Raw genomic sequence first — 26,531 nt, 5'->3', positions numbered from 1 at the left:
CCTGCGCTCGGCAGCGGGAGGAACGGGACGGTGATTGCCGTGCTCGCTTCCTGCTCTCGAAATCGGCACCGTTGCCAGGCCCCCGGCCGGGATCAGCCCGTGGATAATCCCCGACCCCCCAGCAGCTATTCCCCAACAGCCCCCCCCGCAGCAGGAAAGATTTCACACCGGCCTTAGAGAACAAGGATGTCATGTTTAGTTTTGTCTAGAATTACTTCCAATGATTTACAGAGCATTTACATTAAACAATGAAAGCATAAAATTGAGAAAACAATTCAGAAAGGCACACGATACAATCAGGTTTTGTCACACAAATAACAGTGTCCACAGTACTCTGTCTCACAGTCACTTTATTACAAACAATGTAAAAAATCAGCACTGCAGCAGGTGGCATTTCCAGCACCAAGCTCGTGTCCTACTCCAGTGTCCCGAACCCAGCCTGGGAGGAGCAGTCACTTCGCAAGAGCCCCAAGCTAAGGCTGAAGCACACAAGGGGTTGGTTTCAAAGTTGTTGTGCTTTTGTGAAGTGAAAGGGAGACAGCATCCATGTCATGTATGGGTTATCACTGAACTTTGGTTCAACACTTTACACAGCCAATATATGCCCAATGACTACATTCAAACTACTGAGGTCATTGTTAAAGCTCTTCTAATTATGTAAGGAACAGAGAAAAGTAACCTGGGGGGGGAGGAGAAGGAAGGGAAGAAACCTAGTTTTAGTTATTTTGAATGAATGGCCGAAAGAAACTTAGTTGGGGAAAAAAAAAAGGAAATAAGTAAACCCAAAGAAAGCAGAAAGCAGGATCTGCAGAGAAGCCAAAACACAACAGAAGCTCCAGGGACTGGAAAGCCCAAAGGCTCAGCAGTCAGGAGTTACCTCAGCCTGCAACTTGTTTTCCATTTCCTGTGCTCTGCAGGAAAGGCAATGGGAAGCACCATCCACCGTGCAGCTGAGGCAGTGGTTCATGTGTTCATGTCCATGTCCAAGGCTGAAAACGTGTCCCAGCACGACGTAGCTCCAAACTGCTTGCCCATATCACAACTTACTGGCCATTTCTGTTACTTCAGCGATGCCATGAGCTAATGACAATACAGAACTGCAAACGAGCCACTAGCGACACAAATACCAACTCAGTGAATGTTTAGCTACAGGTGCTCAAGCTTTTGCTAACTGGCAAATCATTGTTTTTACAAAATCTCAATCCTGAGAGGCTACATGCAGAAAACAGCTTTGTGTAAAGTTCTCTTTATTACAGGCAACATTAGTCCATACAATAATACACAATACTGACATACAAGTGTAATCTTTCAAAATCATCATTTAAACAGCAAAGACCAAGAAACAGAATTTTAACTACTTCATTTCAAAAATTAATACTTTTTTCCTCTCAAGATCCTTTTTCAGTAAATTATATTGAAACATACAAATAGAGAAAAAATACCCATTCAACGTATATTGTAGTTAAATGGTTATTTTGTTTAAAATCTTTAATAAGAAAATCATTTTTAGCAACCTACATATAGATAAGTAGCAAACTTTGTTTTAAACAAATCCTCTCCATTAAAAGATCTGAAGAATTTTCATCCATCATTTTCTTAGCCCACTAACACTCTCTTTTGCAATACCTTGATACCTTGAAGTTTTTCAACTGAAGGTCTGAGACTAGGGGGCTTCCTAGATATTATAACCACTCTTCCCCCTTCTATTTCCTAACTTTCTGTCCAACAGGAGGTGAGTAAGCACATAATACTTCAGATTTTTTTAATCACCACTCTGTTTCATGAGAGCATAGACAGGTCTGCTCCATCCCCCTAAATCTACCATACTTTGCTGTTCAGGAGGAACAATGTATGCCAATAAAAGCAGAAAACCTGCAGCTTTTCTGTCACATGCTTTTGATTATTGTCAAATTTTCTGGTTTATGCTTCCAGCTGATAACATGTATGTGTCATCTCAGTATTAGTTTAAATCTTTAAACAAAAAACTATATTTTCCAAAGTCATTATCACTGGGAGCAATCAAGTGGTCTTTTCTTGCTTTGCTGAGTTTCATTCTTAAAACTTGTCTTCGTTCTTCCCACTCACGGAGTTCAGCATTTCCATGGGCAAATTTACAGTTGTTTCCTTCAGTGCAAGTACCAGCCATATATCTGTTAAGACAGATTTTGAACAGTGTTTTCACAGAACTACCATGATCTCTACTGTGTCTATCTTTTCTTCAGGTCAAGTTTTTCAAATAAACTGCATAGGAAGGACCAAAAAAAAAAAAATGGAAGCATATATACTTTTAAAAGTTAGATGACACTAACTCTGTTTAGCATTTGGTTGTATTTTTGTTTCCCAGCTGACAAATATATACAGAGAGTAACAGATGGCTCTTTTCTTTCTATTCTTCATGTTCCTACTTAGATTGAGACACTTAATGCTTGAAATCATCAAGTTCATCATGTTAATGAATACCTCATCATTTAACTTACTAAAGAACGACTATTGTTTAAAAAAATCCAACTAATTAATTACCCTTGTTAACTAAATTTGAGGTTAGAATATTCAGAGCACCTTAACATGCCAGTTTGTATTCACTTTATGCTGCATATCCAAGGTCTGTTACGTTCAAAGCAAATACATTTAGAATGCTACTTAAAAATTTAGTAAAGGGACATGTAAGTTTCCATGCAAAGACTGCAAATAAAAAATAACTTGTTTTCTCTGCTATGCAGTTTCTCAAGATATACAAGACACTCAAAATCTTCAACTGAAAATGGAATAACAAAGGCATCTGTACCAGCAAACTGAACCTTAAACTCCAGAATTCTTGATTCAAAAGTTTTTAGCCTTCCAAAAGGACTCCGACAGTGGAAGGAATTTACAAAATATTTACAAACAGATTTACAAAAAACATCTAATGAAGTCAGGTAAAACAGGCTGCACTGAAGAATTAAAGGGAGTAGCAATACAACCAGTTCTGGAAAAATACAACCGATCTTGGAAGTCCTCTTCCACCTATTCATAAATAATTTCTAGTGACAAACAATTTTAACAAATTTGGTTTGATGCTAACATTATTTCTACTTGCCTTAAAGCTCCAGTATCACTGTCCAGCTAGGCACTGTTGTTGGGCTCTAATTAATACACAGATGCCTAAGGAAACTTGTAATAATACCAACAATATTCACTTCACACAGCTGCAATGAACTTGCTACCACCCATTAACATCACACAGGCAGTTAATTTTGTTCCAAAATTAGGCACCTTGTCACTCCCTGAGTTCTATCATGTTGAAATACTGTTAATTACTTAATCCCTTGTTGAAAGATGTATGCAAATCAAGAAATACTAGAAACTTTGTCAGAACTAGTAACTGCCTTAATTATTTAAACTATGAACTGTAATTTCTCAGTATTTTTGCCATCTTACATACCTATCACAAATGCTAAAATATCCAGTTGGAAAGCGATACTGCCAGCAGTTCTGATCATCCTCAGTGTGGAAAACCTTCTCCTTATGCTTTTCTGAAGCAATGTGACCCTGCCATTGCTTCTCACTATTACAGTTCTTCCCACACATCCAACAGTGAAAATCCACCTGTTTTACAAGGAATTTGAAAACAAAACATTGCAAATTCAATGCTGTAAGGACAGAACTTCTCCTAATACATTTTGAATGTTTTCTTTTTGTTGGCCAGCAGGATATTGTTTACCTAAACAGACACAATTATTTAAACAATCACCTAAAGTTTATAATCTCCACTGCCTTTAGAAGAGCTGATGCACAGTGTCAGTTACATTTAGTGTAGTTATCTATGGTCTAAGGAAGCACCAAGGAAATAAGGGAAACAACCTTAGTTACTGACTGGAAAAAGAAAAAGCCCAACAAACCCCCACATGCTTGGATTTGAATTATACCCATGATTACTTACTGTAACTTCAGCATAGTCAGTTGGCATATGAATTTGCTTCCCATTTTCTCTGCTTGCCTGAGCAGCTGTATCATCTCCTTTTTCTGGTTTTTGAGTTTTTAGCCATATGTCATACAACTGCTCCAAGTCTTGAACTAATGAGAGCAGAAGCTAAAATAAGTAATTAGCAATTAAGGCAAGAGTTTGAGAACACTAGATAAACGACTGAGTTTGTGAGCATAATTCAATCCCCACCTATTCTAAGAACAAAAAGGGAAGGAAACAAATGTTGACAGTTACACAGTTCAGAGATTAAGAGCAGGGGAAGAGGCATCTCTGGCTCCTTACCAAAAGCCCTCTGTGTCTCTTGAGGGGACAGCAGGAGATTACAGGTTTCTGAATGGGTACCCAAAGTACAGACAGCAACTCTGCTGCTGCATATCAATACTGAATTTCAAAGAATAATCCCATGTGTGCTACAGCTTTTGGTAAATTTAGCTTGCTTTCTTGCAGATCATGATCTGACAATTTATGTCATTTATTACTTCTGATTTTTGATGCTTTCTCCCTAGTAACACTGATGGGATAGTAAAGTCAGCCACAAAAAGGGAATGGCAATTCCCAGTAAATACACTGGGGGGATTGTTCTGCAAATAGTTTCCCCCATATGTAATTCCATGAATCCATGTGTGTGCACATGGCAATACAAACACCAACTGATATTGCTGCAAGGACCAATATTTCTAAGACACCTAAAACAACAACACAGGCTACTTTGTTGTTAGAAAACCCATCAAACAGTGAATACACAACACAGCTATTTTTATTTAATACTATTTTTGAATGCCTGGTCTGGGTTTATTTAATTTCAAAGACAAGGGCACCTGCAAGATTTACTAAAAGAGATAATGAAAGAAATTAGATTAAAAAGCAATTAAGTACAAAAAGGAAAAGAACAGTTGGATTTGCAGCATGTTATATTTAGTCTTCTACTTACTGCTGTTCTCCTTCATATAGGTCCACATCTCTCTCTCCTCAGGACTGTGAGCAAATGAGCAGTTTCCATCATACTGACATTTCTTGCCTGAAGCAATATGATTGCACAACTGGAACATGAATTTAAAGAAATCCTTAAGAATATAAAGCAGAATGGATGCTAGTAGAATTTTTGTATTTTTTTTCAGTCTTGGATAGTGTTTCCCCTCCCAAACATTGATATAATGTGAAAAATAAAATGTTTATTTTACAAAAAGCCTCGTTTATAGTTAGAAAAAGAGAACTGCTGGAAGCAAGTACTATGAGTGCTTTTTGCCTCCTACCACACTAGAAGACCCCAGATATGTATAAATAATTTCAGAATTATTTTCTTCAACTGACAAGTAAGGACTTCAGTAGTAACATGAGATCAGTGCTTTCCTAAGGCTGAACATTGTAGGAACACTATGAACATTTTCCTACCAACTCCCATGGGAATTTCTACAGAACTGATGAAACCAGCCCAATTGCCAGCATTTTCCAGTGATTATTATCTATTTTCTTAACCAAAACATTAGTTTTAAGTTAACATACATCAAACTGCAGAGGCACTTGTTTCTTTGCAGGCAGAGGACGAATGGTCATCCACTTCTTCCGTTCATTAGACATCACCAGCACCACACGGCGATCCTTGCTCCATCTGGAAACCACAAGCATTCAATCAAAGAAAATACTATTAAAAAAAAAAGCCAACACAATTTCTGCACAAAAGCACAACCAGGAAAGCTCAGACAGTTTATTTTTGAAGCTTTCACCATGTATTTAAGATTTAATGAAGTTCTACAGAACATTGACCAAAACTCTTAATACAAAAAGAACCCCTCCAAAACCAAAACACAAACACTTTGGTAGCCATCAAAGTGTTCTCTCAGTACCAATTATTAGCATACCACAGAAGAGATAACTCTGTTTTACATCACTATGTTTGGGGGTTTTTAATTCCTTGTATGACTCTTTCCTAAGAAGCAACAGCTTCCCAGAAGTGGTTTTAAATGGCAGACTAAACAGTAGAACTTTCACTGATCTTACTTACGGGTGTCTTGCCTTTGCACTACAGTATTTTTTGTTTCTGTCTGGCTCACTAACTTGACCATTTCTCCAGCACTGCCCACAAACAAACTTCATCTTCAAATTAAGTGATCCATATTTCATTTGGTTCCCAAGAATCTTAAGCAAAAAAACAAAAAAAAAAACCAACAACAATAAAATGTATTTTTTTATCTGCAAAGATATCATACATAATTGTTAATTACCCCCTATGGCAGAGATTCCAACACATGTTGGGAAGCAGATATACACTGCATATCTTGTAATAGCTCAGCTTGTCATTTCAAACTAGACATTTCTAAACAAACCCATTTTTTCATTGAACTTATTTCTGACTTAGGTATATGTACCCTAAAGTTGTGATAATGTGTACCAACTAAACACATAAAAGTGCTACATATTGAAAAGATAATTAATTGCCCTGGAGCAGCTGACTTTGAACTTATATTTACATTTTATGTTCCACCTGGGACAGAACAAGCAAAGTAAAAAAGGAGATGCACAGCAACAAAGCAGGCATTTTAGTCCAAGTGAGCAAGCTGAAGAAAGCCTATACTGAAACAGATTATTTGGAAATCATTAAAAAAGTAATTTCTATAATAACCTACATTATATACACACATTAAAAAAAGTATTACTACCACAGTCACTGCAAAATTAGTTGAATGGAAAACTGAAAATACCTGTGATCCATGTGCACTAGCTTCCATGTTGTGCCAGTACTTCTTTGATTCTTGAACTATAGTATCATGTGAAATACCTGTAAAGGAAGGGAAACAGTCTTTGAAAAGTACTTATGACTGCTGCAGCCTTACAGACAGGCTCAAACTGGAATGCTACTGAAGCCCCAAATCTTTGATCCATTTTTCTTTTTGTGTATTGTGTAAGTGTTCACACGTGTGTGATATACGTGCTATGCCCTTACATCACAGATATGATGTTATGTCCATACACACACACATACACATTTAAGAACTCTGTGAGGGCATCCAAACCAGAAATGTTGGCTGTATCATCCCAATGGAAAGCATACAAGGTTTTTAAATTACAGACTGCTCATATAAGTTAAGGTGCATCTTTCAGTACTTAAATGTAATGTACTAGAGCTCTAATGCCAATGTAATTATAAAACCTACACTGTTTGTACCTCTCCCAAATGCAAGCTGAGAGGCACCAGGTTGCTCCTGCTTGCTCCCTGCACTGATCCCAAGCTGCTAATTTCAGAGGGAGTCAACAAAAGGAAGGGGTAGCAATACAATGAAGAGCAAAATGAGCATTTTACTAAACATACCTGATTCCTTTTGCATTATCCAGACTTTAAGCTCTACCAGACTGTGAGCATAAAAGCATTTATCCTCTCGTAAGCAGCCATAGTTCACCTCATGTCTGCACAGGTCAAGCTGACACCGAACTTGGAAGGGGCGGATTTTGGAATACTTCACCATAGTCTCTCGCAAAATGTGGACAAGGCACCTGATTTGAAAACAGTTTTAGATATTCTTTAAAATAACCATCCTTCACCACAGCTTGTTCAAATATCCATTAAACACTTTTTACTTGAAATCAGAAAGCAAAGTTCCCAGAAGGAAGTCACACCTAAGCATTGTTTCGAGGCTGAGTAAACACACTAAACAGCACCAAACAGTGCTGGGAACCCAGAGTCCCTCTTCTGCAAAGCATTACTGAATTCAATCCAGCTGGATCACTGGTTTCCAAGAAGGAAAGCAGGTCGTGCCCACTTTCAAGTATATAGCCTAATCTAATTACTAACCCATGTACTATAAAGGAATATTTACAGAGCACCATTTAAGGAAGAGGTGATGCAGAACAGTAACAGCCTAGCTCTTGCAGCAGCAGTGCTTCCTCAATACAGGGAACTGCAATACAAACAAAGCAATTCCAATGTTCCTACTGACTCTTACATCATACAATGACAAAAGTCTCTTAATTCTCCAAAACTTAATTTATATCATTACAACAATAAAACGTTTTAAACTTTCCAAGAGCAATTAAAAACACTCCTCTCACTTTTTTATCAAGTATTTTATACACTGTAATTAAGGTAAGCCTGAGTTAAAACTACAGCAAAATTAGCAAAATGTATCAAAGAAAGAGCAACTTTCCTGTTTTAATTTAACATTACACATCTATTTAGAGCAATACAGCTCACCAGGTAGATAAGCTATAAACAACCTGACACCAAATCCCATAATATTCAAAGATGAGGGCAGACACCACTAATTTTGAATGACTGATAAAGAAATAGCTCACTTTAACTTGCTTATATTTGTCAAACCTTGCTCTTTAAGTCTGTCTTGCCTATACTGCCAAAGTGTAAGGGTTAGCAGGAAAGTTGACCAACAGGTAAGAAATCAAAATCAGTATTAAAAACTGCCCTTGCTTTTAAATTGCAACTTATAGAGATGATATTTCAAACATACTTGTTATCTTCAAAGTCATGCATAGCAGGGTGAGAACAAGAAGATGAGTTATCTTTGTTCCTTTTGCTTATTATTCTGGGCTTGTGATCAAAACATTTCTGGAATAGAAAAACAAGTAATTTTATGGTATATATTGTAGAAAATTAACAATATACCTTACACTAAAGATTTTAACAGATACTTCATTTAGTCTCTAATATAAAGGCAGCCAGATAATTACTGAAATCTGCTCCAAAAGTTACAAAACAATCATGCACGAACCAAAGCATTTCTTTCCACATATTTTAATTATCTATTACCATTTTTATTGCGTTACGAGAAATAAAGCAGCACCTCACAAAGAAACATAAATAATCCGTGGTATTCTTGAAGAAGTTGGGACACAGTCAAGTTGATCTTCCCAGGTCCTCCAAACAGAGCTTCTCTGCTGAAGGCTCCCTTGCGCTCCAGCGTCCACACATCGATCTCCTCCTGGCAGTAGGCAAAGGTGCAGTGCCCTGGGTACCTGCACTCCTCCTCAGCAGCCACATCTCAAAGGACAGCATCAAACAGAGCACTGCTTTTACACAGCTTTTCTTGGAAATTCATCTTAAAACTTCCATTATATCAGTTTCAAATACTTTTAATAAAGAAGTTACAGAAAGCTGCTGTAGATTTGTCACTTAAATCTAACAGAACTAAAATATTATGCTGAATGACTTGGTGAAAATGTAAAACTCATCAAAACAGCTAATGCACACCTCTATCAATTATCCTGCACTAATCTAGGGCAATGATGCCAAGAACCAAGAATACCCTCTGCTCAAATAAAGCTGCTCATTAACCCACAAGTCATCTTGCTCACATCCTAATTAGAAGTTCACATTGCAAAAGTCTAACAAAAATGCTTCTTTTTTGCTGTGTTTAATCACCCAACACTCAAAAGCAAAATTATTCCTGATGGAGAACAGTATAGAAGTAGACTGCCTGTCCTCTGAATAATCATATTAGTGGTCAAGACATTGCTCTCCTTACACCCTTTGAAATTATAAACAACCCAGAACTTCCTTCTCCACCTCCCATAAACATAAATAAAAATTCCTTCTATACTTCACTATGGAAAAGCTAAATTGTATTACTTTGAGCACAGGCATTACCAGGTTCCCTCTGTAACACCTACCTTTACATATATGATACGGCCCCACATACTGTGTCTTTGTTGGTCTTGGACGTATTTTTTTCCATGATTTATCTTCGGAGTTTTTTATTCTGCCAATTAAAATATCCTTCTTACATTTATGTTCTAAATTTGGATGGTAAGCATAATCCAATAATTTAGGACCTGAAACAACCACAGAAAATTGCTTCTATTGGCATAAATTGCATCAAACATGAACATGTCCATACACACACTGGCACAGAAGCCCAAAAGCAAAGTAAACAAACACATTGTATTGAATTCCTACTTGCAGCAGCAGCTCTGAAGAACCAAAAGTCATTAACCACCATGTTGAGCAAAATAGAAAAAAAAAAAACAACAAATACTTACAAAAGGCAGTCTCAGCAAGAAAAAACCCACAAGTTATTTTATATTTGGGGAGGGATGTTGTGATACAACCTCAATGTTTCTTGGGGTCAGCAAATTGCTGCATTTTTTCAAATTACAAAGTATCCATTCCAATAAAAGTTGTTTAAAACTTAAATTGCTTATGTATAGTAAGTCAAGGCAGGTGAATTCCAGTCATCAGTAAATGGCTCTCTTAACCTTCAACGTTTATTTTATTAGGAGAGGTACTACGCTCAGGGACAAAACACACTTGGTAGGAAGTTCACATGTGCCAAACAGATAAATGCCAATCCCAGAACTTTGTGATTTTGGAACTAAAAATACACCTAGCTTCAAACTCTCTCTTTAGGATGGTACTAAATGAAGACATCAGGAAGAGCATCTGAAGATGAGCAAGGCTCAGTGAATTCTGCTATTCATGAGACTGAAAAACAAGAGCATGACCCAGTTTTCTCTGCACAAGAAGATGATGGAACAGTGTAATTTCAAGAGACTTAAAAGCTTTGATAGAGATGGAAAGAAACGGAGGAAGCAGATGCATTGACACAAAAAGTGAAGCTAGGAACATGCTAAGTATTCTCACCAATATGTTATAGCTCCAGCTTTAGCAGAACATGTTCTATGGTTTTTCAAATGTCATTTGTGGATTTTTCTAGTAAAAATAATTTTAAACTAGTATGGAAATTCTTAAGGGTACAAAAGTCATCCCCCTAAAGATCTCAATACAATTCTTTATTAGCATATTGATATCAAGGATACCTGTAATTTCAAACACAATGCTTATTTTTAAGATTAGTTTTAATAGAAGCTATTGCCTTTAAAACATGGCTCTGTTTAACAGCAACAGCTCAGGCCTAAAAGATTAGTTATATTAATGACCAATACTGGTTAAGCTCCTTTAAGTCAATACAGTGGAGTTAATTATTACTAAGGTTTGGAAGCCTCATGATTATGATTTAGAATTAGTTTGAAAGAACAATAAAACAGATGGGATGTGAAGGTTACCAGGTACTTTGAACTGCAGTTCAATTCCCCATGGCCAATCAGAGAGAATATTGCAAGTTTTATTTAGTCTTGAGCAAAGGTGTCATTCTTCACAGTACCCTGGGGTTTGGGAGGAAAGGGGATACAGAATGTGAATGACCTTACACACAGGGAAAGCGTGGGGTGATTTGTGCTGGGTTTAGAAATCAAGAAATCTATTAGGACAAGAAATAAAGACAAGAGGAAAGAAGATAAAACAGTGGTTGAAATATTTCACCAATCATAAGATCGTGCTACATCTGCAAAGAACAAGTCAGGATTAACATGGTTTAGAAGCCAACAGTGTTAAATTAGGAGCACTAATATTTTAAATATATGTTTTTAAATTAAAAGAAAAAAATAAATCAACCCCATCAAGTCCAATAGCTCCTTACCTTTTTTGACAAAGCATAACTGGCAGGCCTGTCTTAGCTCATGTGTGCCTTCCAGTGGGTTCCTTCCTGCCAGTGCTGGAGATACAGGTATATTAGCAGTTGTACTGCTAAAAACATTGGAAAAGTCATTTCTAGTTTGGCCTGCAATTCCCATGTAATTTTCAGATCCAAACAAACTACTAGGACCATTTATCTGTTGAAAGAAAGCATATTTTACTTGATACAGAGAATGTATTTATCTACAACTAAAATTTAACCTACAGAAATTTTTCTTCATAGCCATAATATGAACTTCAAACACGTATCTGAGAAACGACATGGAGATTTTACACAGGCCACATACACAGCACAAACTAAGCATAAAACAGGAGTCAGCCAGGTACAGGCAGAACAGCAGCCTTTGTGAGGCTAATTATTATTAATTATTACTAATTACTCCTCCCTCCTGGCTCCTGAGGATTCAATCCTTCATCCCACCCTTTCCCACACAATCAGTGCCAGCAGCGTGGCTGAAAACGCGCAGCACAACTGCAGTGCAGACACAGCCAGATCCTCAGACACACAGGGGCATCTGCTCTGTTCCTCTACTAGGACAGCTCTTCAGGATGCCTAGTGCTTGGTACTCAGATCAGGTCTTTTATATTAGTTATTTTACAATTCAACAGTATTTTACAGCAAGTTCCTCAAAACAGAATAATGGTTGTGACATCAGTCAAACTCTGCATACATAAAACAACCTCCATACATTTTTTCTTTTGTTACCATTCCCTAAGTTCCCACAGCCAGAACCCATTTTTAATGGTAGAAGTGCTATTTTTCTAGAAATAGAAACTTCAGCTGTAAAAATGCAGATCTGTGTAAAGCCTCCAAGGGTGTGAGCAAAAACATGAAAAATACGTACAAACAATGGGGAATTATTGCTGTTAAGTGTTGGTGTTCCATCTCTAGGAGCTGAACTTGAGATGTCTAAAGAAATAAAAAGATATTTTAATTAAATGAGTTCCCAAGAACATTCCATGCAAAAAATAATTTATCATTCCTGAGAAATATCAGAGGTTTGGGTTTTTTGACAAACACCAACCTTTTTTTTTTGTTTGCTACAATAAGTTTTTTTTTAATTATGTAAAAGCCCCTTGTAAACATCTGGGCTGAAAAGTTATTAGGCAATTATTTTCAAAATATACACCTGGTTACCACCAGCAGTGCTGGCAGATACTGAAGGCAGATACTGAAGCAACATGAATATACTTGTTCAGTACAAAAAGGGCAGCAAGATAAACAATATCTGACTATGAAAAAATGAGGAGATGAAAGAGGGGTAAGAGGATTCTTTAACTTTTTATTTTATTTTGTAAATCTGGCTTTGTTCTGAAGACAGCATAGTCCTGTAACACTGATAATTAAAGACAAAACTGTATTTTATCTTTTGTAGTTTGTTACTTATATCTTCTTATTTCACATACCTGATTTCACTACATAATTACAGTCTGTGCAGTTTGAATCCAAGCATGCAATACTGGTACCTTTTCAGAGTACACAGTTACATTACCCTTTTAGAATTCTTTTTATTGCCAAATCATGACAAATGGTTTAAGCAGTAAGAGTAACATTGTTTAAAAAAAAAAGTTTGAGGGAATAGTATTTCTTCTTTAAACTTATTCACTTAAAACAAATAAATTTAGATAATGGATACAGAAAAACTACACAGAGGGAGCTTGGAGCATGCTTATGCAGACCCCAGGGAAACAAATGCTTTATTTATGAATTCTTATATATAACCAACACTCAAAAACTATTAGCACAGCTCAAATGTTACATGTTAAATGTAACAAATAGCTGTGAAAATTAATTTGTTAAAAAGGAAAATCACTTGGCTCATGCACAATTCTCATCATCATTAAAGGTTACATATTAAGACTCATTTCTTACCTCTTTTTGGGTCACTGATTGAAAAAGTGCTTAATGGCGAACAGAAGTTTTCCAGTGATGAAGCCAAAGGCTGTGAAAAGATTTCTGAAAGAGAAGCTGAAGGAACAAATCCTGCAGTAACTGGCAGTGTCCCCAGCAAAGAGGCAGAGAAAGGTACGCTAGGAGCTACGCTCCCTGCAGGAATGGGTCCTCTGGCTCCTGTAGTTTGCTGGAAAAAAAAGTTTTAAAAGAATGTTCAGACCAAGCAAGAAAGGCCTCAAGAACATAATCCACCACAGTATTTCTTTTAGTCACGATTCTGCATAGTTTTTGTAAACCTACTGAAAAACATCAGACAGGTACACCACAGTCCTGCACAGAGCCCCAAACAATGCCCCAGCTGCAAGGCATTATCCACTGAGCAAACATGTAAGGGTTCAGTTACCAGACACTAAGTTAGTAAAAGATCTGGATTTTTCAATCCATCAGATTATGGCTGAATTTCCAAATTATGTTAAAAACAGAGACACCAGGAAAGAGTAGGAAGAGTCTGATATCAACAGGATTTGTTTCTAAATAAAGAGATATAATTCAAACTGTAGTACAGCAAAAAAGGTATGGGTTGGCTTTGAGGTAAGTCCTCAGATCAATCAAATGGTAACACATTCTGCAAAGGCCAGGTCACATTCCTTCCTCCCATGGAAAGTAACACATCCCTCTGTACATTTCTGTTAAGGACATACCAAGTGGGGGAGTTTTCCCTCCCTTCCTGCCATGCCAAGGAGCTCCCTCCTTGTCTGGCTGTTGAGTGAGTAGGCCTGCACAGAGTCTGCCCAGTGGGAAACTCCATGTTCCCCCACTTATCAGTCTGCAATTCACTCAGTACAGCTCACTCAATTCTACACTCCATGAGACTGCAGTCTCTCTTGGAAGACTGCATTTCCTTCTGGCTTTCACTATGGCAAACATCCTAGGATCTCTTAAAAATAATTACATTCTCTATTTCTGACACATTTTCTAAAACATTAAGTGCATAAAATAGAAAATCAGAAACTCGAGCATTTTTGATTTAAAGATTTGCAACTGTAAATCAGAGTTGAATGAGGAATTAAAATCACAACTGCAGAACTGAATGTGCCACAGCCTCATTTAACACTGCAATACAAATACAATACAAAATAAATACTCCAAATGACTGGCAGGGCCAGAGCAGGGAGTCAGTAACCTTGGTAATAGGTTCAGACATCTCTGCTCATCAATCAGAGCTCTCATTTTGACTAAAAACTGAAACTCTGGAGGCTTCACAGTCTGCTCTAGGTCTGGCATAATGGTGTAAGTAGGAACAACACTTCACAGAACTGCATTTCTCTAATATCTCTTCTGAAAACACAAAAAGTCAGGCTCACAATGGTCTGTCTCTGCTCAGGCAGGTGGTGGATCTGGACCGAGTTCTGATTGCAGAGACACCACTGAGCATCCCAGAAGGACACAGCCCAAGTACTACTCTGCTGCAAAGCTTTTTGCTTATGTTTAACCATAGTTTCTACACCTAGAGGGTGAGCATTCAAACACACTGTTCATGTTCTAAGAGGGTTTATTGGCAAAAAAAACCTCCCAAAAAACCTCACTAGCCCAGACTTCAAATGTCCAATTTGCTTTTCACAGTACTTCTTCTAAGTAGCATGGGTAGTAGCATAACAGTATTTTTGAAGTAGTCCTCCTATCCTTACAACCACATTTAAAAGAATCTGAACCTGAAAAAAAATCAACCTGACTATGCCCAAAGACAGCCCACCTGATAAAAATATGAGATCCCACTCCTAAAGAGAGTCTTTCAAGAAAGAAAAAAAAGTCTTACCATTACACTTTCATCTGGATCAGGCACAGAATCAAGTAACTCATCAAGTTCTTCTCCAATAATTATATCTCCATCTCCACAATCTAAACATGCTTCTGGCATAGGGAAAGAAACATTGCCTCCATTTGCCAACACTGCAGAAGGCAAAGGAACCTTTTCCATCTGAAGAGGCATAACAGGAGGTAAAGGTGCTACAGGTACTGGTGACACTTTGGACACTTCAGAAACAAAGTTTGATGAAGAAGCAGCAGAAACCACCTCTTGTTTCTGGTCAGATAAATCTGAAATAGGTAAGATGGGAATGACTGGAACCTTTGTAAGATGTGAGAAGTTCTTGCATCACTTTTACCCTGACAAAGTGGAGGGTGAGAGAGTGAAGAAATGTGAAGAATGTTTAAGCAAAACCACATTAAATATTTCCAGCTTCTATCAGCTTCCAAATTATGTGTATCTTCATCTCAATGTTTATTTGTTACTCAAGCTAAAACAGAAAGAAAAGGTTACAGGACCTGATACTTTATTCAATCTTTGGCATATTCTCACCTCCCTATTTTTTCAAGCTAAAGAGGATATTATGGACACAATCACTACAGGAGCAGTTACAACCATATCAGGTTGAGGAGGCCAAAGTGAAATCTGCTCAGCCACTGAAATATACAGTTTTAGAGATAAACAGATCAGACTTTACCCCAGTACTTTCAAATGACCAGATGAATTTTCATCCAAATTTTCCTAATACAATGAGATATGTAGGGCATATCTAGCTCCCTAGCATTAGTAATGTAACACAAGACTCACCTAACTCAATATCTTCTACAGAAGAATTCTGTAAATGAGAAAAAATATCTCTCAGCCAAAAGAGCCATTAAAATTTTTCAAATACATATTTACAGACAAAGAATGTAAGCCCTCTCAAATTTAGGTTTTATAAAATCTCAAATTTACAAAGTCTAATGTAATGTAAGGTTCAAATATTTTTTTTTAGATAAAGCATCCATTTGCAGACTGAATTCCACTCGTGGTATCACTGAAAATTTGCAACCAACCAACCAAAGTGAGAGTGACACTTTAGGGAATGAAAGAGTCTAAAAGGTATCTTAAATGAACTGTTCCTTCATTTCCTCATCCCTTTACAGCTAAATTGTCTATACTCCTGTGAAAGAAGTCTGTAAGATAAACTCCTCTTCACTACTGCTATTCAGACACATTACAAAGAGCAAGATAAATGCAAGTTCAGCTGCTAATAAAGATCAAATTTGGATAAATACATGTAAGTAAAAGGGATTCTATCCCAGTACCCTTCATTTTGAAAATTGTCAACTAAAAAAAATAAAAAATAAATCAATTAACTTCATTCTTGCCTCAGGACATGAAAAGTACATAAATGCATTGCACTGGATTTAATCTTTTAGCTAACATTTATTCAACAAAGATAACTCCAATAATAATCTTATGTCCTAGTCTGCCACAGGTGTCCAGCAAAACTGAACATAACAGAACCCCAAATCCCCAAATAACAGCCTCTCATATAAACTGTCAATTGCACCACTGTCCCTTTATCATCATGAAATAATGAAACAATTATTCCCTGTAGCTTACAGGCAGCTTGCACTTGGAACATGTAAAACCTTACCTGAGTTGATACATCACTAGAAACTGAATTTGATGAGGGTGGCTACAAAGAAAAGATATTTTCATTAAATACAAATTTGATATCAAAAGAGGGAAACCTTAACATAAAATGTTAAAATAAAATCTTACCTTTGCTCTAACATATGCTTTCCTTATTTTTAACCCTAGTTTTTGAGCTAGTTCTTGAGTAAGCTTAATCACACTTTCATCCTAAAAGACATAAATAAAATTTCATAATTTACATGTACTGTCATCAAGCAAAGACATCTGTTTATATCTCAGTCTGTATTCTGCAAGATCCCTACATGCAGGATGTCTGAAAATGCAGCTTTATTCTTCCAGAAACACAGAACTGAAACCTATAACTGAAATGACAGCTACCCCCTGAAAATACAGCTAACCTCAAGCAAAAACTATGTTGACAGAAAACGGACAGTATCCTCCTTTTCCTTTTATCTGAATTTAAAATAATATAAAGGCTTTCCAAAGCCAGAGAAATTCAAATAAGTGTTTTGTTGGGGGTTTTTGGGTGTTTTTTGTTTTGGTTTTTGGGGTCTTTTTTGTGGGTGGGCATTTTTTGTTTGTTTATTTGAGGAGGGCATTTGTTCCTTAAGGGGAGGGGGGTTTATTTTGTTGTTTTGCTTTTAGAGAAATTGAGAACCATATTCCTGATTAGCATATGAGCTAGTACATGATACTGATGAATATTTAATGAGCACTCTGTATTTCAGGAGGCATTGCATCATACTACTAGAATTAAAAATGTCATTGTATTTCCCTCTGTCCTACAGTTATAACTACCTATTTAAAATATTTTAAGATTTAGTATTCAGATCACGTCCTACAGCTAGAAAAAGCTATTTATAAAACTTACATAAAGGCATATTAACCTTAAGCAAAAACATTCAGATCTGGAGGCGCGAAGTGAGGATCCAAAGTCCAAAGTTACACATTCAGATGAACTGTTTATGTTTTTGGAAAGACAACTGAAACCTTCTCTATCAAGAGGCAAAACCTATGCCCAACACTTTGTCTAGTGTCTCCCTGTGATTTTGATGCAGCAAGGTGAGTATGCAGCAAGTCAGTATTTTATCAGATCAGTCTATTCTGAGCAAAGCATGTAAAGATTCCATAAGCATGTAAGTTCAAATCAGAAATGCATTTCTGAAGTGAAATCTCTTAACCATCCTCACTCACAGCATTTGAGTTTGCATTATGAAGGGTCCCAGAGAACCCAAGTGGGTTTGGATATAACTAAAGCCCTGCAGGAATGCACTTGATGCACTCCAGCTCCTAAAAAACCCAAACAAATAAAAAACCACAACCCAAGCACACAAACAATCAGGGAAAGCAGATCCTCAGGACCAGCATTTCAGTCTACAGAGCATCTCCTCCACCACCCAGTGCCTGCTAACACACCCAGAGCCCAAGAGTCAGGGGGCACAGCAAGTGATTCACAGAGAACAATGCACTGGTAGCAATGTTAATAAACACTTGGAGAGCTAAAATGCAGTTATCAAAAGAATAAATGTATATTATAATTATGGTGGGGTTCTCTTCAGGTCATAGAGGATTTTTAACAATTAATTCAGTGGTTCTAGTGCTTTTTGCAAACTGAGCTTGGGGACTGTAATCTCTGCCCCCAGTCTGTACTTCCACAAGAAAAAAAATAATGCTTAGAGGAATAAAAAATATTTTATTGCATTAAAAAACCCCAAACTAGAAGAAACAACCTTGGTGTTTAAATAAGTGTATGTTTCAAAACTTTAAAAATAAACACCAATACACAATTTACCCACCTGTGGCACAGCAAGAGAACATTTTGCTACAGCATCATAAGCCTTCTTAAAGCTTCCCAGCTCATTCAAAGCTTTGGCTTTGCGATAGAGAGCTCTGAAATTGTTTTCATTCAATCTTAATGCTACCTCACAGTCCTCTAGAACTTTTTCATGCAAACCCTAGGAGGAGCAAAAAGAAAAAAGCCACTAATCAGAACTATTATCATGGAAATAGTGAATTTGAACTGCATTGGACAAAGGTATTGAAACACCATCAAACACTCCCCAAGGCCACTGCACAGTGCATTTGTAAATTTTGCTAAATCACCAAATTAGGCAACTAAAACAAGCAGTGCCATCATTACGTAAAACCCAGTAACAAAGAAAATGTAACTCTTTCACAAGAGCCATCTTGTTCCACAGAGAAAGCAAAAGCAGCCAACTCAGTGCAATCAGCAGTGTAAATGCATAAAAATTTGATTCCATCAAATTCCAAGCCCAGTATGACTCTTTTATGTTAATTCTAGTATTAGTAACTAAAATATCTCAATTACACATGTAAAAAGCTTTTCAAGGATGTGCCAAAGAGATGATTTGAAACGTGTCAATCTTCAAACTGCCATCAAAAGCTTTTCACTCACTAGACTTTGTGTCTTCATACCCTGTTTGCATCCTGTTCTGGAGAAATCCCAGTTTAAACAGAAGCTTACCATATTTGAATAACAGGCAATCCTGTTCACATGCAGCTTCTCTAAAACATCATCAGAAACATGGATTTCTTCTGAATTAGCATAATCAGCTATGTTTATAGCCTCTGTATAGTGACTCAGTGATCCTCTCCAATCACCTTCTCGATATACATCATTTCCTTCATGAAAAAGATTTCTAACAAGATCTCGTATAAATAACTGCAACAAAGAAAAGAAAAACTCATCAACAACAGTTGCTTGTTTATCTTCCACACTCCCAAGGAAAATTTTAAATACAAAATTTGTACTTGTAACTCCATGGAATCGGAGTGAAATGCAAAACTTTTGTCTACATTAGTGCTTTTCTTCTGACATTTTTCCAGGAACATCTCAAAGATGTATACATATTTTTCATATATTCTTTCAGCAAGCAGCAGCCATAGCAACTGACAAAGCAGAACACAAAAGCTGCTTTGCAAAAGGGGTTTTTTCATCAAAATGTGAATGGCAGCATTTTTATCTAATACGTTCTCAAATCCAATGAAATCACCTACCACTGGAAAAAGAACTAAAAAGACAAGTCTGAAAATACAAGCCAAAATTATGCAAAATCATTGCACATACAGAAATAAAATATGTTCTGAGGCTTTCTGTGACTGAAGTCCTTTTATTTTACTTTTGCTCTGCTACTCTGAGCTTTACTCAGAATAGCACATTGTTTTACTCAATTAATGCCTCAAATTCATCCACAATACCAGCAGAGAAATACTTCACCTCAACTGCTGTATGAGTAAATTCAGGACACACAAATATCTGAATACCTGTATCATAATGTTAGTAGTTGTCCAGTTTCAATTTTGAGACTTTTAAAATTACCATTCATGTTATATCATCACCTAAATGATGACTAAAACCAAGATTAACTGTAATAATACAGACCAATTTAAAAACCAGTCTGGAAATTAAAAAGACATTTCATTACCTCATATTGTTCTTGCGTCCCTGGATAGGGCAAAGTGGATCTAGAAAAAAAAATTTCAATCTTCACTTATTATACATATTGCTTAAAAGACAATCACACTGAGGAATGCTGGTTCTTAGTAAAAGCAGCCTTGCTTCTGCAACAGGCAAATCTCTGAATGTTGCCCATAGCATGCACTGAACGAGGAAAAGTGCTGTAGATGAGTTTTGATTAAAAAACTGAGCTGTCCCATTACTAATGGCTTACTTTCTTTTGAAGTTACATGGTCAATCTGAACTCTGATGCTCAAAATGTATTAAGGTTTTGAATGCTTTGAGAATTTTAGACATCACTGTTCTTTGTTTAAGAGCAATCCTTCCTCTCCTTTCCCCTGCAGAGCCATTTTATAGATGAGAGAACTGCAACATTCTAGTAAGTACTATAAAATGACAAATTATCTATCAAAAACCCACATCAATTTTAATTAAGTCATACCAATGACACAACAGGAATTTTAAGAGTCCTTCTGTATGACATGCAATAGAGATTTTCTCTAGGACAGAAAGGAGGGCTTTACTTCTACATTTCCAGGAAGAAAAGCAGAAATCCTTTCTTTCTACATACAGGTTAACTGAGATTCTGTTATTAAACAGTTTTTAAATGGTCAGGAGTTTGGCAGGGGAAAGTTTTGTTGGGTTTTGTGTTGGTTGGCGGTTGATTTTTTGTTTGTTTTTGTTTTCTAAGAATGCCATATATGAGCAGTGAACAAGTATGAAATTTCAAAATGATTTTAAGATAGCCAGGATCTAAAAAAAAAGTTGGCAGTGACCCAAATGAAAATTACTTAATGATTTCTCAATAGCTTAAATTTTAGCTCCAGAAAGTTAAAACATTTAGGTAGTGGTGAGCAAACTCATCTGTTTCCATAGCAACCTAGTTTTAGGTGTAGTTCTTCTAAAGGTGGATTATCAGGCTACCAACATTTTCTACCCACAAAAAAAGATTAAATGCTATTTTTTTCCTCAAAGGCAGGAAAGGAATAACCTCTCACCTTGCATTTGCTCTGTTTAGGAACAAAGAGAAGCGCTGTCTTTTCTTTAAAGCTGTTCCCTGTTTAACATATTAGTGCTAGCAAATATGCCGAGGAAAAACACAAAAGGCCTTTCTCAGAGCCATCCATCTCATAGAAATATATATAAACATGTAAATGAAAATACAAGAATAAAAACCACAAAATCATACTCTATAAACTGGAGTCCTTTCTTAATGTCCTGTTGTCTAGTGCTTCTCTCTTCCGAGACATTGGACATGTTATCCTGAACATCCACTTTTGGGATATGCCACTCCTCAAAAAGGAACAGAGAGAAATGGCTGTTAGAATGTGTGCACCTGGCCCAGAAGGAGCCACTCTCACATCAAGTCCATTGTACAAAGATGATTCTGCACCAAGCTTCAGAGAGCACTGCAGAAACTCCTGACACAGCTGAAGCACCCAGAGCAGCACAGGGAGAAGCCCCAGGTCACAACCAACATCCCCCCATCAGTGCCCAGTTACACAACATTCAATATTTCTGCAGAAAACCTTTCTTTCAGTTTCTAATTTATCTTTGGTTTCCACTCACTTCCTCCAGAGGATGCAGAGTCCTGTCAGTGTAACTGACCAAGCTACAAGCCCATCTTTTCAGGGATTACTGCTCAACTGAGCTGCAGTTCCACACTGTCCCCTTGGAAAAGCTTTACACCTCCTTTATTTGCTTGTTCAAGTGGAAGTAAACTCAAGACCCTGGTCTATTTATTAATAAAAACCAAACTGATAAGAAAGCTACCATGAAGTCTGGTTCTACAGCATCTCATCATCCCCCAAGCACCAAGGTGAAATTAGAAGCAAACACTGCTGCTTTATGAATATCTACCAGTCAGCCAAGGTGAAAACCTTGCACACTTTACCAGTAGCAAAGACTACCTACCTCACTTGAAAAACTGAACTACTCAAAGGTAATTCCACATCAGCTTGACATTTCAATTCAATTTATTCCACATCATCAGCCTGACATTTTGATTCAATTTGTTTCAATCACTGATTTTTTTTTTCAGTTTGTGTCTTTAACTGACTGGATTTACAAATACTCAAATTTAACAAGCTAAAATGATCTGCATAACCTTGAATATAAGGCTGTTTGAAGGCTGTCACAATTGTACTTGGTTTTGCCAAATTGTCATGTAAGAACACACTTTATTTTTCCAAAAAACTACCAGTAGGACAAAGTTTTAGTCTGAAAATGCTCAAGTTCAGAAAAAGGCTTTTAGCTAGAGGAACTGTGTATGTTTTGTGAAGAAAATTACTTTTTGTAGGAATTTATAGTTAAAAAAAAACCTGAACTACATGCAGTACAATTCTCTTAGTTTTGAAACTAAGTTAAAAAAAGCCAGTATTTTGTGCCAGGTTGCCATTTCACATCAGTGGCATAAGAATGAAAACAAAGTAAAATGAGAAACAAACTAACCTCAGCAAACTCCAAAAAAATCCCAACTGAGGACAGAAACATGCTGCAGAAGATACCCTGCTTTCTCTGAATGACTTGGAATAAAGAAACAAATTGAAGAATCTTCAGCTCTAATAATGTTTACAAACCTTTTCAAAGCCCCTTAAACAAATGTATGAAGTCTAGACTACTTCAAGTACTACAAGTTACTCCTATTGTAATACATTCCTAAAATGAGCATAAAAATGAATAATTTTCTTAAGGTCACTAAACAAATTATTGGAAGCACTCCAAGGTCCCCATTTCACCTCACTGTGACCTCAGAAAGGGCAAGCTTTTTTTAAAGCATGAAACTAAAACTCAGTTTTTAGATAAGTATCATGGACAGTTCTGATAGCTCCCTAACAGGAATTTCTCAGCTTTCTATAGAGGAACTAACTGTTTTTCATGTCATTTTATGCATCACTTTTTCTTCCATGAATTAATAATACATACTCTGATTTTGCTGTATGATAAAGGTTTTAATAAATAACAGCATATCCATGAAGAAATTAAAATGTAAATGCCTAAAGACATTTTACTTGGCATCTGAATAGTTTTTATTTACTCACTCATGGATTAGGTTTTAAAATTCAAACAAAATCTTGTAAGAATAAGAAATTATCATACTAACCAAAGAAAGTAAGAATAGTAGCACGTTTTCCCTCAAAAGTAAGCTCTGAAAAATACATTTTAGTCCTGTGAATTAACAGCTGACAATTAATACCTTGCCACACAAGAGTGTTGCATATGCCACAATCTGGGCAAAATTAAAATATGCTTTACTAATTTTAAAAAATCCCAGTATTCCACCCCAACTTGCAATGACACAAGAAAAGTCCAACACAGTGACACCTGCAGTTATTGATCACCTCCAACAGAACATTAAAGAATGATATATTGAACTTGAGGATGTGCAGATCCAATTTCTCCACAACAATAAAGTTAATGGAAATGTTACAAACAGGCATTGCATACATAAGAATAGCTAGCAAATGATGAACATATGTGAGTGCTGGAATTTATAATTCAAAGCAGTTTTCTATTTTTTCCCTACTCATCTGCATACAAGATATTCAGGCAAAAATTATCTTTTCTTAGAATACTCTGACAATTAAATTACCCCAATATTCAACGATTTTGCAGAGAATTTAAAATAATTTCAGACAGCACCTTTAACAGTATCTCTTCCCCCCAAATTTTCCTTATATCCTCTGAAGCAACCACAAACAGGTTAAGGCTCAGTTACATACAAGGCAAATGACAATCATGTCTTGCCTTTTAATGTTATCCATCCACTTCCCAAGATGAAACCCCACTTATGTAGCAACGGCCCTTCCCCTTCTGCAGGGACAGAATTTAAAGAAAGATAAACTTACATACATTGAAACAGTCTAAATGTTCCTGCTGTGTATCAGCGAGTTCACTATTTACACATTTACTGGGTGACAGGAATCTCGAATTTCTATACAGTACAAACACATTGAAAATTTTGTCATTACTGCAGTTGAAAGATCTCCACCAGCCTCAGTGGTTCAGCTGAATTAGCGAATAAAATCACACCAAGTGAAGAGACCCCTTCTGTATCCTAGCATCAGCCTTCTCCCCCTCAACTCTGACAGAAATGAACTCATCATCTACACCATCATATGTCAAAACTTTGCCAGAATCTGTGAAACCAAAAGCCTGTGTATAAAACAACACCAACAACAGTTCACCACTCTTTCCATATAGGAAAACTACTCCAAAGGAGAGAAGTTAAACCCTAGAATAAAGGGAATGCTGCAAAGAGAAGAGCAAGACTGAAACAGAACAGCAGGAGTGAAGATATGACTAAGAGGCAGGCAATATAAATCCCTCTCACCCACTAGAAGCAAAAGCCTATCTCGGCTGCTACCTCCTGCACCTCCAACAGCAGCAACAAGCACAATACACTCAGGCATTTGGATCCAGAAGCTACACAGGTGTAATTCCCAGCCCAGGGGCACAGGAAAGCAGAACTCTGCCTCGACAGAGCCAAGTGAGAAGTGGCATCAACACTACACCCAAATCGCTTCCCCAAGAGATGCCACCCACACAAACATCTCCAGGACCCCCAGCTCCAGCCCAGCCAAGGATCCAGCTGGACATGCAGCACACAGAATAAACCTTGCCAGAAAGCAGACTTGTCAAAGCCCTTTTATTGCCCGTGTCAGTCATCTGACAGATTAAAAGCATAATTACAGATAATAAACAACAGTGCAAACTAAAGCATGCCTTACAGAGATTGTAAACTGCTCATCAGACTTGGAGTGGCACCAAAATAAGGAAGGGAAAATAGAGACCTTAATACACAATCTGTAAATAATAAATGTGTTCCTCAGACAGCAAAAGCACAAAAGAGTTTATGTTCATATTTACACATAATTGAGCTGTTCTATGAGACATTTCAAACATGCAAGATGCTGGGGGAGAAACAGGAAACACATTACACAACACACATTTCAATAGTCCCAAGTAAACTTCTCTGCTTAATCTCGTACTTCTGGCCACAATCACAGAATTCTGTTATGTCAGCTCAAAAAACCACCTCACACAGACATAATGCAGTTCCACCTTTTAGTTCTAAAAAGTGAACTTGACTGTAATCAAAACGAAGTATCTGAATAAAAGAAAACAGAACATATAGCAGTAAATTAAGACGTCTTAATTCCCCACTCTTTACTTACCTTCGGTATTTAGTTGCATCTCCTCCCACTTCTTCCCTATCCACAAAATAATAAGATAGTTTTCAAGATTTATTTTTTATTTTCACGGCTTTACTACATTTTTTTAAAATCCATGTAAGAAACAGGAGAGAACAAAAACGCTTTGTGAAGTCATTTCACTTCCCTAGGAGATTAAGAAGCAGAGCTTGAAGACTTCGGTTTACAGTTCTCTCAGATACTTCAGTAAAGGACAGATCCAAAAACCTAACCGCAGGAAGAGCATCTCACCAATAAATCCAGATTTATCAACAGGACTTAAACCAAGATAAACTCTGATACTCGATTTTGGTCACTACAATCGACAATATTCGAGTTTCGTTGCTGGTTTCGGTTGTGGGGTTGGTTTGGGGTTTCTTTCCCACTTCCCGTAAGACAATTCTGACTTTGGGTAACAGAACACTTCCAGCGCTGCCTGCCGGGGCTGCCCGGGCACACCGGAGGCACCGGGACCGTGCCCAGACTCCAGGCACGGCCGAGGTCACCCGCACCTGTCAGCGCGGAAAGCCCAGCAACTCCCGGGGGCCGCGGGCAGAGGACGGGCCCGGCCGGGCGCTGTCAGCGCTCCGCGGGGTCTGTTCCAGTCACGGCGCAACAGGAGAGCTCCCACCCGCGGGTTGTGCCGCCCCAGCGCTCCCGCCCGCCCGCCGCCGCCTTTGTTCGGCTCTGGCAGCCGGGGAGAGACCTCCGGGGGCCCGGCCCGGCCGCGGCTCCGGCGGGACCGACAGCGGCCACGGCCGGGAGGACACGCGACCCCCGGCGGGAGGGGCGCGGCGAAGCAGCGGCTCCGCCTCGGCGGGGAGCGGCGGCCCCGCGGCGTGGGAAGGGACGGGCGGGACCGGCTCCCCGCGCCCGGAGCGGGGCGGAACGGCAACAGGGCCGGCCGCGGTTGGGCACTCCTTCCTCGGGCGGAGGGTGCCGCGGAGGCACCGGGATGCGGTGTGTCTGTCCCTCCCCCCGCCCGTACCTGCTGTGAGGCCGCGGGAGCGCAGCGGGAGGCGGGGCCGGCGGGACGGGCGCGACGGCGGCGACGGCGATAACGACACCGAGAGCG

At 38.0% G+C, this 26,531-nt stretch overlaps 1 protein-coding gene across 4 annotated transcripts; it reads right to left on the bottom strand.

Annotated features, from left to right (window-relative positions):
• Positions 1-173: 173 nt before the first annotated feature.
• ZC3H7A (zinc finger CCCH-type containing 7A) lies at positions 174-26,531 on the bottom strand. 4 transcript variants are annotated; one of them, XM_063171063.1, is made up of 24 exons: positions 26,445-26,488; positions 25,442-25,477; positions 21,454-21,557; positions 20,233-20,272; positions 19,272-19,469; positions 18,583-18,741; positions 16,913-16,993; positions 16,785-16,826; positions 15,950-15,977; positions 15,152-15,432; positions 13,315-13,522; positions 12,287-12,351; positions 11,386-11,578; positions 9,581-9,742; positions 8,755-8,951; positions 8,422-8,519; positions 7,272-7,453; positions 6,664-6,740; positions 5,967-6,100; positions 5,468-5,573; positions 4,896-5,004; positions 3,920-4,053; positions 3,422-3,585; positions 174-2,150 (listed from the first exon to the last, which is right to left on the bottom strand). In XM_063171063.1, exons 3-24 carry the CDS (start codon positions 21,519-21,521, stop codon positions 1,961-1,963), a joined length of 2,916 nt encoding a protein of 971 aa, XP_063027133.1. In that variant the 5' UTR covers positions 21,522-21,557; positions 25,442-25,477; positions 26,445-26,488; the 3' UTR covers positions 174-1,960. The 4 variants fall into 4 exon arrangements, with proteins under 4 accessions (XP_063027133.1, XP_063027135.1, XP_063027131.1 ...); XM_063171065.1 differs by lacking the exon at positions 25,442-25,477 and having other exon boundaries at positions 26,445-26,531; XM_063171061.1 differs by lacking the exon at positions 26,445-26,488 and having other exon boundaries at positions 25,442-25,950.

The sequence above is a fragment of the Melospiza melodia genome, chromosome 18 (genome assembly GCF_035770615.1).
Source record: "Melospiza melodia melodia isolate bMelMel2 chromosome 18, bMelMel2.pri, whole genome shotgun sequence".
Lineage (NCBI taxonomy): Eukaryota > Metazoa > Chordata > Aves > Passeriformes > Passerellidae > Melospiza > Melospiza melodia.
The sequence above is the reverse complement of the archived record's forward strand: the minus strand, read 5'-3'. Positions and strand labels throughout refer to the sequence as shown.